Raw genomic sequence first — 16,840 nt, 5'->3', positions numbered from 1 at the left:
CCATCCCAGATGTGCACTGCAACATAAACTCCGTCCCAGATGTGCACTGCATCATAAACTCCGTCCCAGATGTGCACTGTATCATAAACTCCGTCACAGATGTGCATTGCAACATAAACTCAGTCCCAGATGTGCACTGCAACATAAACTCCGTCCCAGATGTGCACTGCTACATAAACTCCGTCCCAGATGTGCACTGCGTCATAAACTCAGTCCCAGATGTGCACTGCAACATAAACTCCGTCCCAGATGTGCACTGCAACATAAACTCCGTCCCAGATGTGCACTGCAACATAAACTCCGTCCCAGATGTGCACTGCGTCATAAACTCAGTCCCAGATGTGCACTGCAACATAAACTCCGTCCCAGATGTGCACTGCGTCATAAACTCAGTCCCAGATGTGCTTCTTGACACTAAGAGTAGTCTTTGTTTTCTTCCTAGACCCCAGCACAAGGAGAAGCCCAGGCTCAGCCTCAGATAGCCACTGCCACACAGATTCCAGCGGCACCACTGGCCCCAGCGCTGCCTCAGAAGCAGGACGCCTTCCCGCAGCATGTGCTAGGTCAGCCCCAACCAGTCAGAAAGGTACTGTGTCTGTCACCTCTCCCTGTCAGTTCCTTGGGAGGCTGTGAGATGCTCAGCCACGGAACAAACCCTAGGTCCAAAGCTACTCTGTCTGGGATTGGGGAAATCTTTACCTCGCCCTTTTCCAAGCAAGTTTCCAGAATATGTTTTTATAAGTCTGCTAAACTACACTACTGAGTTTCAAGATACACTTCTTTTCTGATTAAATGTGCTATTCCTTAAGGATCACTTGTGGGGCACACACCAGTAACCCCATCACTGGGAAGACTGAGTCTACAGTGTGAGGCCAGCCTGGCCTCTAGTGCCAGCCCTTCTCAGAAAACAAGGGAGAAAGGGATCTAACCTTAGGGCCTTAAAACAGATGTTTTTATCCTGGGTCTGAGTTCAGAGCGTCAGTCTTTAACAGGTTATTAGGTATCCTGAACCGTGTGTGCAGAGACAGATTGAAGGTGAAACTGAGGGCCCATGTTATCAGCAGCAGCTGGCACGAGTGAGAAAGGAAACAGAATCATACATGACCAAGACGAGAAACCACAGAATACCCATTTAGTGGAGTTACGTAAGCTTAAAGGAGGTTCAGCTTCATTTGACCTAGGGAAGAGTGGTACAGACAGTATAAATAAGGGCTTCTCACTTCATCTCAGAATCCTGGAATTAGGAGTCATTACTTCCAGAAAGAGATGTTTTGCCACATGGGAGGAGACTTACCAACAGTAGGTGCATTTGAAAACAGATATGTACACTCATGTACCCTCATGGCAAGAAGTACAGTACATCTCTAGAGAGATGGCTCAGCACTGAACACTCTTCTAGATTCAGTTCCCAGCGTTCACATGGCAAGTCACAGCTAACTATCCCTCTAGTCCAAGGTGATCTGACACCTGCTTCTCACCTTCCTGGCACCAGGCATGCACGTGGTACATGCAGGCAAAACACTCATGCACATGAAATATAAATAAATGTAACATATCTACTCATAGTGACGCAAGGAAGAAGCCACCTTCTATCATTTTGGCAGTTGAACCAAGCACTGTAAGCCACAGGTACTGAATAAGCAATGTGACTGTTAGTTTATAAAAGTCATCACACTAACGGCTCTTCATGGAGCCACAGCAAACACTTCGGAGTCTCATGGAGACTAGTTTTCCCTTCGACCCTTTGACAAAGAAAGCAGTTCTTTATGTTGTTTATTTATTTATTAAAGATTTCTGCCATCTCCCCACCACCACCTCCCATTTCCCTCCCCCTCCCCCATCAAGTCCCCCTCCCTCATCATCCCTAAGAGCAATCAGGGTTCCCTGCCCTGTGGGAAGTCCAAGGACCACCCACCTCCATCCAGGTCTAGTAAGGTGAGCATCCAAACTGCCTAGGCTCCCACAAAGCCAGTACGTGCAGTAGGATCAAAAACCCATTGCCATTGTTCTTGAGTTCTCAGTAGTCCTCATTGTCCATTATGTTCAGCAAGTCCGGTTTTATCCCCTGTTTTTTCAACTTAAGGAAGGACTAATCACTCTTCAAATATCTATAGTTATTCCCATAATGTTTGTATTAATATTTGCTTTAGCATACTATTAAGTTGTATCATACTGCGTACTGAAATAAAATAATAATAATAATAATAATAATAATGCCATCAAAGTTGCCAAATGTGCTTGTACCACCTGTTACCTTTTCATGTTGCCTTACACCAAATTGATGGGGTATGCTCATAAATACTTTTCTTAGCTACAGCCCATTCTGTTCCTGTGGCATATTTTCCCAAAAGTACATAAAAGTAGAATGAATTTAAAGGGACAGAATGCTTAATCCGCAGCTGCTTTCCCAGCTCACCAGAATGGCATGCATGGTGAGCTGTGTTTCCCTGGCTGTTGCTCTGCCGGTTAATTGTAGAGCAATCTCTTCTCCAGTACTTTTCTTCATCTTTTTGTTTCTTTGTTTTTCATTTCCTTCATCTGTGGTAATTCCTCAACCTAGCATCCAATTATGCCATTTCTCCATCGTGTGTTCTATGTCTTTTCTGGACAGCTGGCATTCCTTTGTCCTTGATGTAAAAACCATTCTGGTAAATAAATATCTACATAATGCTGTTAAAAAAAAAAAAAGAAAGAAAGCAGTTCTTTAGAAGGGGTGCTGCCCGTGTGACGGGCATGTCAGTGGGAGGGCTTCAGCAGCTCCAGGATTCTAAAGAGCTAGGAAATGCAAAAGGGAAAGATCTGCAGGCGGCTTCAGAAACAGAACAGAAGACTATATTTAATGCCAGCACCCTCTGAGCTAGAGCACTGTGAGGTGTCCAGAGAGGTGGCATATTTGGGTGTGAAGGCAGAAGTAAAATGGCTGCTATTAACGTATCCTGTGTCCTGGAAGGGGACCAGGTCACCCCAGGAGAACTGCCTGAATACCCTTCTGTAAAATGCTGGCTACACAGCACAAGAATAAGTTGTTCAGCAGAGGAACCCCAACTCCACCTGTGTCTGCAGATGCAGTCCTGTTGGCAGCTCCCAGAGACCCCGTTTACTCTAAAATGGTTTTCCTTCCTTCATTGTCACAGGTCTTCACCAACTCTGCACCAAACACAGTTCTCCAGTATCAGAGGCCATCTGGCCCAACGACCCAGCAGCCCTTTGTCATTAAAAGCTCCAACCCTGTTCTTCAGTCCAGGAGCACCCCACTTGCACCCCTGCAAAACGGCCCTATCCCAGTCAGCAAGGTAAGCATCTCCAGTACTTACTGGCCATACAGTCATCCTGGCATCTGCAGTGTGTGCTGACTTAGTGTTGGAGTTAAGGGAGTGAACTAGGACTGACAGTGATTGAATCTCTGGTCAGTGAAGAGGAGTCCTTCCACAAGACAGCCACCAACTGTCACTGCCCAGGTGCCCATGAGGTGACGGAGCCACTGCAGGGCCGGCGGGTGCTCCAGAGCTAACAAGTGTTTCCCTTTGCTGATGCAGCCTAGCTCACCCGCGCCAGTCCAGCAGTTTGTCGTCCAGCACTCTTTGTTTGGGACCCCAGTCACCAAGACAAAAGACCCACCTCGCTACGAAGAGGCCATCAAGCAGACACGCAGTGCCCAGCCAGCCCTTCCAGAGGTGAGTGAGGGCACAGTCATATCCCAGTCTCATTTCAGGTCATCCTCTCGGGAACGTCCCCAGTTAGAACTCAGAGATTCCAGCTGTTTTGAATTGGCATGTGAAGAATCCCAGGCCACTCGGCTACAGTAACTGTTGGGATCAGCGGTCACAGTGTGGCCTCAGGCAAGGTGTTTACATCTCTCTCCTTGGAGCCCTCCTGGGTCCCCTCTAACATGGAAGTAGCAGTGATTGTGCCCCTTAGTGAACAGAGTGAGAGTTCTCAATTAGAAAAGGCCTTTGGTGGATGCCCAGTGACCACAGCACTGATTGACTAACATAAACACATTTGAGCCTCTGCCTTTCAAAAGCTCCCTTTCAGAACTGAGAAAGCCCAGCATTCCAGAGGACCTGAGAGGTGAACCTGACAGCAGGTCACAGTGGATCCTAGCCAGAGTTCACAGCAGCTAGCAAGAACATGCACAGTCCATACTCTGTGGAGTACTTGTCAGGGACACATGGCGTGCTGCTATGCTTGCTGTCTAAGGCATAAGGAAGCAAGGCCGTACTTCTAGCGAGCATCAACCAAGTGAGCTCCCTTAACCAGGGTGCAGGCACTTGGTCACCGCCTGTGAGGAAATGCTCAGTGACCACAAGACGCAGAGCAAAGACAGCTTTCCTAGTTGTCAAACATCCCAGACTCAACAGAGACCTCAGCTATGAAGGAAAAGACAGATTTAAAAAAAAAAAGTTTAAACACTGCTATAAGAGTCTAAACAAATGGAAATTGGCCTGCCCTTCCCCACAGTCCATTTGAAAATAGCATCTCCAGGGAACAGAAATGAACTGCCAAATGATTTTAGTGGCGGTGCCCACCCAATGCATGCACCACAGAAGAAGCCAGCAGGAATTCTGGGGCTCACATGTCACTGGGTGCAGTTCTAGGCTGCAGGCACCAGTTGTGCATCAGCACCACTAAGCCCCTCTGGAAATCTTGAGGCTCCAGCAGGTCCTGCGTGGGGCCCTGCTGGCTCCATCTTCCCACAGTAACAGCTAGCACAAAACTGAGGCAGAGACTCAGCTCACTCAGTTCTTTGGTGGAGAGCCCATACTCAATTCTTAGTGAGGAGGGGTCAGAGAGACTGCCACCTGGGTTCTGTATCAAGTGAGAGTGTTCTTTCAGAATAAATGTAAGCCAAGTGTGGTTGTGCACACTTTAATCCCAGCACTCAGGAGAATCTCTGAGTTCCAGGCCAGCCTGGTCTACAAAGCAAGTTCCAGGTCAGCTAGGACTGTTATACAGAGAAACCATATTTGAATAAATGAATGAATGAATGAATGAATGAATGAAATGTAAACTCTGAATAATTTCAAATAAAGCATAATCCGTGGGTTTTAAAACACAAAGACATAGGTTTTAAGTTGGGTGAAAAGTACACCATTTAAATAGGAAACTTACTAGATATGCTGGTGGCAAAAGATTTCAACATATATTTTATCAAGGATGATAAGTGACTAGTGAACACGTATGTGCAAACATCCAGCCATCACTAGTCACCAGGGAAATGTATTAGAACCACATCTGCATCCCACAACTCCCTTCAAAAAGTGAAAATGTGAATGAAGAACACCTGCTGATGGGCTACAGTCATACTGGGAATGAAGAGCACCTGCTGATGGGCTACAGTCATACTGGTCATACTGGGAATGAAGAGCACCTGCTGATGGGCTACAGTCATACTGGGAATGAAGAGCACCTGCTGATGGGCTACAGTCATACTGGTCATACTGGGAATGAAGAGCACCTGCTGATGGGGGCTACAGTCATACTGGTCATACTGGGAATGAAGAGCACCTGCTGATGGGCTACAGTCATACTGGGAATGAAGAGCACCTGCTGATGGGGCTACAGTCATACTGGTCATACTGGGAATGAAGAGCACCTGCTGATGGGGCTACAGTCATACTGGTCATACTGGGAATGAAGAGCACCTGCTGATGGGGCTACAGTCATACTGGTCATACTGGGAATGAAGAGCACCTGCTGATGGGCTACAGTCATACTGCTCATACTGGGAATGAAGAGCACCTGCTGATGGGGGGCTACAGTCATACTGGGAATGAAGAGCACCTGCTGATGGGCTACAGACATACTGGGAATGAAGAGCACCTGCTGATGGGCTACAGACATACTGGGAATGAAGAGCACCTGCTGATGGGCTACAGTCATACTGGGAATGAAGAGCACCTGCTGATGGGCTACAGTCATACTGGTCATACTGGGAATGAAGAGCACCTGCTGATGGGCTACAGACATACTGGGAATGAAGAGCACCTGCTGATGGGGGCTACAGTCATACTGGGAATGAAGAGCACCTGCTGATGGGGGCTACAGTCATACTGGGAATGAAGAGCACCTGCTGATGGGGGCTACAGTCATACTGGGAATGAAGAGCACCTGCTGATGGGCTACAGTCATACTGGAAGTGAAGAGCACCTGCTGATGGGCTACAGTCTTACTGGGAAACAGTTTGAGCATTTTCTCAGACATTAAATGTGTATTCACTGTGTGACCCAGTCACTCTATTCCTAGAGTGACTTAAGAGAAAACAGGACATGGCTGTGCAAAGACTTGTATGCAGGTTTCTATAGAAACTTTAACAGTCCGAAAGTGGGAACTCAAATGTCTATCAAGAAGTGAATGAATAGGAAAACAGGCATTTCTATACATGGAGTCCCAGTCAGCAATAAAAAAGGATGAACTATCTATAAAGGTATACACTACAACATGGATAAACCTCAGAATAATAACTTGTATAAAAGAACCCACCTCCTCTGTAACCCCAAGAAGTACATGTCTTAATCACTGACAGGAAACTGATCTGTTCTGAAAGAAAAAGGACATTGGTGTCCTGGAGATGAAGGAGCTTCCCAGGTGACAGAAATGGTGGTGATCTTGTTGATAGTTTCATGGACATTAAACTCCATGGTCTGTGGTGTCTTAATTAGGGTTTATTACTTTAAAGAGCACCATGACCACAGCAACTCTTTCTCATTGAGGAAAGCATAATTGAAGCTGGCTTACAGTTCAGATGCTTAGTCCATCATGGCAGGAAGCAAACCAACAGACATGGCTCTGGAGAAGGAGCTGAGAGCTCTACATCTGGATCCACAGGCAGCAGGAAGAGAGTGAGCCACTGTGCCTGGCTTGGGCTTCTGAAACTTTAAAGCCTACTCCCACTAACATACTTCCTCCAACAAGACCACACCTACTTCAACACTCCAACAAGGCCACATGTCCTAATCCTTTCAGGTAACACCATTTCCTATGAGCCTTTGGGGCCATTTTTATTCAAACCACCACATTCCACTCCCTAGCCCCATAGGCTTATAGCCATATGATAATGCAAAATGCATTCAGTCCAGCTTCAAAAGTCCCCACGTCTATCAGTGTCAGCACTCTAGAGTTCAAAATCTGATACTCTGACAATCTCTTAATTATAATCTCCTATGATAAAATGAAAATTTAAAAAAGCGGATCACAAATTTCCAACATATAATGGCACAAAATATACATTACCGTTCCAAAAGAATGGGAGAGGAGCATAATGAGGGAAGACTGGACCAAAGCAAGACCCAGCTCCAGCTGGGCAAACGCCAGACTCTACGTCTCCATGTCTGTTGTCAGTGTGCTCTTCAGATCTACAACTTCTTTCAGCTTCGTTGACTGCAACACACTTTACTGCATGGTACTGGAGACGGAGCCAAGAGTTCTACATCTGGATCAGCAGGCAGCAGGGTGAGAGAGTGAGCCACCGGGCCTAGCTTCAGCTTCTGAAACCTCAAAGCCTGCCCCCAGTGAGACACCTACTCCAAGAAGGCCACATGTCCTGATCCTTTCAAATACTGCCACTCCCTATAAACCTGTGAGGGCCGTTTTCATGTCCCTGGTTCCACATCAAAACTTGGCATGATGTCCTGGCCACAGCCATTACCTAGCAAAAAGGAAAGATCATTCACAAACAGCAGAGCTGGGCCAGCTCTAAACTCTACGCAAATCTGCAAAGTATGCCTGTGCTCCACTACCACATATGAGAAATGCAAGTTTTGTATCAAGTAAACCTCAAAGCTGTAAACACATGCATAGTGTACTCATCTTTAGACATACCAATTTTTGCTAAATGCAAATTAATTAAACACTTTTTTTTTGTTGTTGTTGTTGTTTTGTTTTTTTTTTTTTTGTTTTTCGAGACAGGGTTCTCTGTAGCTTTGGTGCCTGTTCGGAAATCTCCCAAAGGGACATTCAGTGACAGTAAGGGACATGTGGACTTCTTGCTTGACTCCTAGATGACCTATCATGCTGTGATATTTTGGGTAACATTTGGGTGACTGGGTTATCCCAAGTAACAGCTGTTTTCCAGATGATCAAGTGTTAGAGGATCCTCAGGGCATGGCTGCAGCGACTGCCCCTGGTGAAAGCTGCTGACTCTGCTTTCCTTGACTGCAGGTTTCCAGTGTGCACAGTCAACAGATGGACGACCTCTTCGACATCCTCATAAAGAGCGGAGGTAGGTCAGAAGCTGGACACTGGCCCAGGACAGTCCTTCTCTAAAGTGAGGTTGTCTTGAAAACTGAGACATGGACACTTCTAAACCTAAGTTAGGTCATTAAAACACGTAACAGAGGAAATGTCTCTGGTTCCACGTCAAAAATTGGCATGATGTCCTGGCCACAGCCATTACCTAGCAAAAAGGAAAGATCATTCACAAACAGCAGAGCTGGGCCAGCTCTAAACTCTACGCAAATCTGCAAAGTATGCCTGTGCTCCAGTTTTGCTGCAGGCTGAGAACACTCCGGCTGCCTGGTCTGGGCTCCCTCAGCTGTGCTGTTAGAACTCAGAACACTCCACATAACAAGTCCTAAGGGCTGGTACTGTCAAGCTTAATGACCCGGGTTTGATACCGAGGATGCACATGGCGGAAGAAGAGAACTAACCACCACAAGATGTTCTTGGACTTTACACACATGCTGTAGTGGCCTGCACACATAAAGTAATAAAGTGGAGGGAGAAATTAAAATAAGTTTACAGTCTGTAAATCACACATTAAAGCCAGTCGGTGGTGGTGCACGCCTTTAATCCCAGCACTCGGGAGGCAGAGGCAGGCGGATCTCTGTGAGTTCGAGGCCAGCCTGGTCTACAAGAGCTAGTACCAGGACAGGCACCAAAGCTACAGAGAAACCCTGTCTCGAAAAAATCAAAAAAAAAAAAAAAAAAAAAAAAAATCACACATTAACCACAGGAAAAGTCTGCCTCAGCTCATTTGTCTTTAAAAATAAGCATAGAATCAGTTTTCCAGAAGCTTTTGAGGGTGCTTGTAAGCCAGTGGCAGAGCACTGCAATGCAAATGTGAGGTGTAATCTTTTATCCCTGGCTATACACGTACACATATGTACACACACACACACACACACGTGCACAGGCCAGAAGTTAAAGTCCTGTAAGGAAAGCAGTCTTCTATAAAGTTGTACATCTGATTGCTGTTTCTCCATCTGTAATGGAACATCATGTGACCAGAGGCTGATGTTCTGGCCAAGACTAGGCTAGTGAAGGACTTTTGCATCTGCATATGCAAAAGTGGAAGTCTTTGCTAAGAAGTATATTGGTCTTTCAAAAACACGTTAACCTTAAAACTTAGGGGTTTAACAATGAAATAACTATTTAAAAATCAGGGCATTCAATTTTTGCTCAGTCTGGTAGAGATAATTTTTTTTCAATGATTGATAATAATTTTTAGGGGGCCAAAGACATGGTTCTGTGACTGCTCTTCCTGAGGATTCAGTGTCAATTTCCAGACCCACGTGGTGGCTCACAAACATCAACTCCAGTCCCTGGTGATTCAGCGCCCTCTTCTGGCCTCCATGAGCTCTGCCCACAGGCAAAACTCTCAGACACACTTGACCTAGTTCATTAAATCTCTCCCCTCATGTATTTTCAGAAAAGCGAGATAGAATCAAACATGGTGAAGCTCACATTTAATCCCAGTACTCAACAGGCAGAGGCAGGCAGACCTCTCCATGTTCCAGGCCAGATCAGCCAGGGCTACACATAATGAGAACCTGTCTCAAAAGCAGTGAAAGACGTTATTAAACGTCATCTCAGTGAGCACTCGTGTATAACAGAGGAATCAACACGTGACCGGGTAGGGAGATGGCTCCATCAATGTGTGCTATGTAAGTCTGAGTTTGGTTCCTCCAGAACCCACAAAGAAAAGAAAAAAAAAAAATGAGCCGGCATTTGGTGGTTCTCATGCCTTTAGCCAGCTCATGGAGGCAGAAGCAGGTGGATCTCTGATTTCAAGGCCAGCCTGGTCTATAAAGCAATTTTGAGGATGTCCAGGGCTATGCAGAGAAACCCCATCTAAAAACAAAAACATATGCCTCTAGTCCTGGTGTGGGGAGATAAAGGAAAAGTGGGTCCTTTGGGCTTGTTGCCCTACCATCAGAGCTGAACAGGTGAGCTCTAGGTTCAGTAAAGACCCTGTCTCAAAAATCAGGATAGAGTTAAATTTAAGGAAGGCATCTGACATCAACTTCTGGCTTACACACACACACACACACACACACACACAGAGAGAGAGAGAGAGAGAGAGAGAGAGAGAGAGAGCCCCACCAAAAAGTAAAAGAGTGGGGGCTAGAAAGATAGTCCAACACTTAAGAGCACTCGCTCCCTGCTCTCGTAGAAGGCTGGAATTTTGTTGTCAGCACCCATGTTGGGTGGCTCTCAAGTGCCTATGACCCCAGCTCAGGGGATCAGACACCCTCTTCTGGCCTTCTTGGGTACTTGCACACAGGAACACATTCACACACATGTACATGTAAGTAAAAATTAAATATATAAGAATAAATTAAATAAATTATCGGTGCTTATTGAGCCATTTGCCTAATGCTCCAAAATTAATATAACTCAGAAAAGAACAAGAATTCAGAGTAGCAGCTGGCCTGCCTCACCTTAGGGCGGAGGACAAAAGAGCCAGCGTCAGCCTTGCACCTTAAGGTTTACTGTATCCTTTGGGAACTTGCTAGACTCTGACACCAAACCTGAGGGAAGTTCAGCGGTAATGACAAAAAAGAGTTGGATAGAGCTTGGTATTTCTGTTTCTAAGACGTGAGAAGGGGTGAGGAGGTGTCACTAGTGTGAAGTATGACGGCAGCATGTCCATACTAACACCATCAATTCTTCTGCACAGAGATTTCCTTCCCTGTAAAAGAAGAGCCTTCTCCAATCTCCAAGATGAGGCCAGTGACAGCCAGCATCACTACAATGCCAGTCAACACAGTGGTGTCTCGACCACCGCCCCAGGTCCAGATAGCACCACCTGTCTCTTTGGAGCCGATGAACAGTATACCCACCAGCTTAGAGAACCAGCTAGAAGCCTTCTTGGATGGGACTTTACCCTCGACCAATGACATTGCCACACTGCAGAGCAGCAGCGAAGACAGAGAGCCATTCTCTCTGATAGAAGATCTCCAGAATGACTTGCTGAGTCACTCCAGCATGCTGTACCACTCTCAGTCTCCCATGGAGACCTCTGAGGCCCAGCTTGTGGCAGGGACCCCCTGTCTGTCTCTCGACCTGTCAGACTCCAACCTGGACAACATGGAGTGGCTGGACATCACCATGCCCACCGCGTCCTCCGGGCTCACGCCTCTGAGCGCCACTGCACCAAGCATGTTCTCTGCTGATTTTCTGGACCCACAGGACCTGCCACTCCCGTGGGACTAAGGCCACAGGTCACTTGTCTCAGAGTCGTGAGGTTCCAAAACATGAAAACAATCTTGAAGGGTCAGTGCTTAGAGCTATAGCCATAGCTGCACTGTCGCAATTAAAATATATTGTCATAGAAAAAAAAAGGACAGTCATAGCCTGGAAGCCAAGTGTGAGAGCACCTCATTCATCTAGCAGTGACTCCACAGCTTAGGCAGGCCTGTCGCATGCAAGAGGCCTTGTGAAATGCCTTAGATAAAGCCAAAGGTCAGGAGCCGTCCATAGGAAGTGGCACTAGCGCTCTGGTCATCAGCCACCTTTCAACCTCTGTAGTCACCTCACGACCTAATAAGAGGCAAGCAGCTCCCCTTGAACCACAAGGAGGGGAGAAGATGCTGCAAGCAGCTCTAGAGTAGGGCTGAGCTGGGTCCATCCGAGTTCCACTCTGACATCTGTGTGACTGTATGATGTCATGGGTCATTTTTTGAGTTTGGGAATCTCAGTGAACAGCCTCTCACCATAAGCATGTGTCTACAAAATACTGTCACACAAGAACCCGGTGTCCAGAGTCCAGATGTGTTAGTGCTGTGGTTTTCCCAGTGGCCTCAGGTGGGTGAGCTTGGTTCTCATGTGATGGTAGACATTGGAATATGCCCTGACCTTGTGACCTCTACGGCCTGCAATAGAGTAAAAGGATGGCCATCCACTGGTCCTGCTTGTTGTAATAACTCAGATATCTCTAGATTACCTGAGCCACAGTATCTCCATCTTTGAAGACTTGCCGACAGACTCTCAGGTGACCATACCCATCTCAAAGAACCAAAAAAGGCTTCAACATGAAATTCCTTTTTGAGCTACTGAGTTAGAAGAAGGGAACGCGCGGAGTGTGTCAGACTCCCAGACAGTCCACCTTGAGCACAGGTTAGACCCTCCCATCACTAGATTCCCTGGTTTCATGCATAGGCTTGTAACCGGATGCTCTGCCTGCCCTCAGTGTGTTCTCAAGCCTACACCTAAAAACTGGAGCTTTTATTTCTTTTTTCTCTTGATCTATAAAGGAAAAATTATGTTGTCAAGTAATTTAAGAATTTCTAAAATGCCAACTGCCACAGGATTTCCCCAACTCTTGATCTAGTCATTTAGTTATTGGCTAATTGTAAATAACTGAGCAGAGCATGGGGTTTCTGTTACATAGCAGCTTTATTCCCACCCCTTTACCTGAGCCACATGGGCCTCCTGCAGCAGTGCACAGCCTCTTCCACAGGCACCTCCAGGAAGTGGCCTGGCCCATTGCCTAGACAGAACCGGAATCATCTCTGAGGAGGTTTTGCCTCAAAGTAATCTTAGTTCCAGTTTGTACTTGTTTAATCCCACTCTGTGTCAAAATGGTCCCTGTTCCCAGCTTTAGCATCTGAGCAGCTGCCCCTCACCTAAAGTTTGGCTTGCTGGTGGCCAGGGACCACTGAGCTCAGAGAGTCCTCTTGTTTAGGAACTGTTCGGTCACTCTCATAGGACATGTGCAGCCAAGTCGGTTCTGCTAGACAGCTGCTTGTGCCCTGGCCCCAGCTGTGGACCGGGGCAGAAACTTTCCACATGAGAATCTCAGCTCTAGATCTTGGAGAGTTTTAGTCTTCTTTCTCCAGCTTTGGGTGTCCAGTTAAAGTAGTACCAAGTATCAGTGAGCTTGTGGGAAGCGGCTAAATGCTAGTGCATTTCCTCCTATAGGAAAATTCTGTAATTCTGAGTCGTGAATAGAGACAGCATTCTAGCCCTCAAGTCCCTTGCCTAGTTCTTCTAAGTTGGTTTGAAGCCGGCCACAAGAAAGTCATTCTCCAAACACAGTTGAGTATAGAGGAAGCCATCTCGGTGTTCATGTGCCCACCCTGTCCACTAGGGTCCCATTTCTTAAAACACCAAGGGGCCTCCAGCTACCGACTTCACTTGCAACCAACTCACCTACAACATTCCTTGCCCTGCTCTCCTGGTTCGGGCATCTAGTAGGTACTTAAGACACCAGTGACTTGAGAGTGCTTGCTAGGCCTTTCCAGCATGCTCTGGGCCAGAGTGGGCATCTTCCCCATGTGCTCACATAATGCGTCATGACCAAAGACCACTCTACAGAGAAGCCTCCTGACATAGCTCTAGCCCTCAGCGAGTGTGTGGGGAAAGGTGTGTGTCTGAAGATGACTTTGTTGTTTGGAACTGATGCAAGAGGACTGCGTAGGTAGGGGTGGGGCTGCCAACAGGCCTGAGGAGCCCCAGAACCCATCTGATGGAAGGACAGAACTGGCTCCCGCAAGTTGCCCTCTAAACTCCACACACAGACACACCTGCAAACAGGTGTGACGTTATTTCACAGCCGTTAGGTCAGAGATCCCGTTAGATTCCCACTGTGCATGTACGTGTGTGGGGAGGCTTCTGTTTGTACCACATTACTAAGGAAATCCCTCCTAGGAGCCTATAGTGTCCAGCCCCAGCCTCACGTTCCACACAGTCGCAAAGTGCAGTGGCATCAACTTGACTTTGTAAGGTGTAGATTTCCCAGCCATTTTACTAGGATGGGATGAGTGGATTCTAGAAGGCTGATGTGGTTGGGGGCCTCTTGGAACCCTCCCAGGGCTGCACCAGTGTTCACCCAGGCATCCTACAGAAGTGAGCACACAGAGATGCCCTGAATTCATTGAACTTTTCGCTCAAATACCATATGTGTTTGTTACACACAAATATTTTCTGAGACTACTAAAACCTTTTCAAAAGCTCCAGGTTCTCTGACCACATGCTGTGCCTTGCTGGTCTGAGCACTCCAAAAAGCCAGGAAAGCTCTGCAGAGCCAAGGAAATGGGCTCTCAGCACACATGCACCGTCAGCTGACCCAGAGGAGCTGGCGAGATCAGTGTCTACTTCGTCACCAGAGTGGCTCGAGCCGCCTGAGCCCCGCTACCCCAGCAGTGTTTCCAGCCTGGCAGCTGAGGGGGCAGCTGTCCCTCAGGTCAGAGGGCGGTCCCTTTACTGCCCTTGAGCACACCTGGCCCAGGTAAGTGGCCAACAAGAGCCCACATCACATCTATACCCTTAGTTGTTCTCACATAGCCAGCTTCAGAAACTGCTGATGGTAGGAGGCCAGGAACATGGGTACCGGCAGGACTACAGAGAAAGCCGGGAGTGGCCATTTTATTCGAGCATCAGAGCAACCAGGTCAGGCCCAGCAAACTCAAACAACCTTGCTTGCTTCTGTCTAAAACACCATACAACACTGAGGATATCAAATACACAGGGACCCACTGCCCCAGTGGACAGTTAGCCCCAGGTTACCCTAGCACAGTAACTGGAAGGCCAGGTTTATTAAACAGTGTTCATGCTTACAGAAGGTGCATTTGGATAGCATCCTAAAAGTTCCGCTCATTGTAAAAGTCACAACTGGAAAATAGCAGCTCACGTAGTCATTTTGCTCCCTGGTTCAGACCTTCAATCATCTGTTCACTCGGCAGTTCCAGTTTATTTGTCCGGTGACTGTAGCAATGAGCAGGTCGTTTTTTCATCCGCTAACCCTCCCTGTACCTGAGGAGATGTGTCCCTGTGTCTTTCGTGGAAAGCCTGTGATTCAAGAAGCTGTACGTCTCCGAGAAGCTTTTCCCTCCACTGAAGACCGCTGCTCTGGGGAGTGGGGTGTCACAGGCTGGTGACAGCAGCTTAGCATCTTCAGTGCTGTCTGGAAGCCCAGTGACATGACGACAGCAACATCAGCCGTGAAACAAAGCTCTATGCCAACATCCAGGAGAAAGCCTGAGCGAGTGGACAGACTTGCTGGGAGGTGGCCCAGTTATGTTACCTCACCATCCTACTGTGAGGACCTTGCCCACTAGCAGGAGATGAAGGGTTAAGAAAGGGTTCATATCTACCGAAAGTACTTGACCTCAAGAAACCAAAAGTAATGCAGAATGCTTAAAGGAACCAAAGGCATCACCAGGTATTTGCCAAAAGCAGCCACTTTTTGTTTTAAAATTGAGACTGTGATCTCAAGTCAGTCCCAAAAAGGTATCCATTTACGGTTATAATTTTCAGAGAGATGTAGATATTTCTTTGTTTCCTGTAAAATAGTATGGAGCTGTCGTGTTGGTTAAGAATAACATGCTTACGTGGTAGTCATGCAAAGCTGTTTGTTCTGAATCGAGGTCCAGTTCTCTGTTGCTTGCAGTGGACATGCAGGTGTCTCTTTCATCCTCACATAATGTCTTAGCATCTCACTCCCTGAAAAAAATGGGGAGCACCAGTGGGCAGCGCCGTTCTTACTGAAGCACTAGTTTCATGAACAGGAAATCATGGCAATTGGGGGTCCATTTGTGTGTTGCCTTTATGTTGTTTTTAAAAGAAAAACCATGATGCCTTTGTATGTGCCGTTTGCACCCCTGCCTCGATTCGTACTGTCTGATGCCATACGTTTGCACATGTACTGTACATAGGCAACGCAGACTGTATTTTTATATGTGTGTGCATTTATCATCAGATCTTTTGTACATAGTGGCAGTATTGTAGCTGATCGGGAAATGTTTGATATCTCAGCGATTTTGCATTTTTGTGTCTCAAATAAAAAACATTTTGATGTACCATGACTTTGTGTGTACAGAAGAACACACTGTGGGGCTATGAGACGGGGCGGCCTCTGGGAGGACAGAACAGCTCCCAGCCAAGCAGCAGGTTGGACCAATGGTATGGCGTGTAGACCCTACAGGAAGTAGGCCGCCACCTCATGTCTGCACAGCACACAAAAGAAGCTCATAGGATCTCACTGACCAGTAAGACCTCTTCTGTCCTCCAGAGAAAATGGAAGGCACTAAAGTATGTGGTCCTTGCTGCGGTATGGACACAACACTCTACAGTGAGAGCTGGCTCTTCTCTCATGGTGACAAGCACACCATTAACAAAACTTCTAGACACTCAGAACTGAGCCCTTCAGCCAAATCTCAAAAGCAGCTACCTATGTAGAAAGTACTTTCTGAACCATATAAAATGCCCTGGAGTAGGAAGTTGTGGGGAGAGGCATTTCAGCCATGGTTAAGTTGAAGTTAGTTTTATTTTCTTAGTTTAGAAGAAAGCAAAAGGTGATAAGAAAGCATAGCTGATAAAACACATGTGTGACAGTCAGAGGAGCCTTGTCCCCAGCTGCGGGAGAAAGCTAGTTAAATTGCGAGTTTTCTGTGTACCTTGGGTGCAACGGAGCCACCGACAGACCAGTGATGGAACTGTTTGTAGTATCCTCGTGTTACAGACAGCTATGCCTGCCTGTGGGATGGCCTGCACTGGAGCAGAGGTAAGGAGAAAGAGGCCAGGCTCTGCTCTTTCCTTCTCTGCCAGGCAGCAAGCTCAGTGCTGCAGTTGGACTGTGGGAAGGGGTGCACCAAGGAAGCACCCAGAAATTTTAGCT

At 47.0% G+C, this 16,840-nt stretch overlaps 1 protein-coding gene across 7 annotated transcripts in view; it reads left to right on the top strand.

Annotated features, from left to right (window-relative positions):
• Positions 1-16,028, top strand: part of Mrtfb (myocardin related transcription factor B) — a 156,649-nt gene extending 140,621 nt beyond the window's left edge. For all 7 annotated transcript variants that reach the window (XM_057773796.1, XM_057773797.1, XM_057773801.1 and 4 more), the window contains 5 exons: positions 443-586; positions 3,135-3,293; positions 3,537-3,674; positions 8,161-8,221; positions 10,901-16,028. In XM_057773796.1, the coding sequence (XP_057629779.1) occupies positions 443-586; positions 3,135-3,293; positions 3,537-3,674; positions 8,161-8,221; positions 10,901-11,436 (1,038 nt within the window). In that variant the 3' untranslated portion in view covers positions 11,437-16,028. The remainder of the gene's footprint in view (positions 1-442; positions 587-3,134; positions 3,294-3,536; positions 3,675-8,160; positions 8,222-10,900) is intronic.
• The last annotated feature ends 812 nt before the right edge of the window (positions 16,029-16,840 follow it).

This window comes from Chionomys nivalis, chromosome 7 (assembly GCF_950005125.1).
Source record: "Chionomys nivalis chromosome 7, mChiNiv1.1, whole genome shotgun sequence".
In the NCBI taxonomy this organism is placed as follows: domain Eukaryota; kingdom Metazoa; phylum Chordata; class Mammalia; order Rodentia; family Cricetidae; genus Chionomys; species Chionomys nivalis.
The sequence above is the reverse complement of the archived record's forward strand: the minus strand, read 5'-3'. Positions and strand labels throughout refer to the sequence as shown.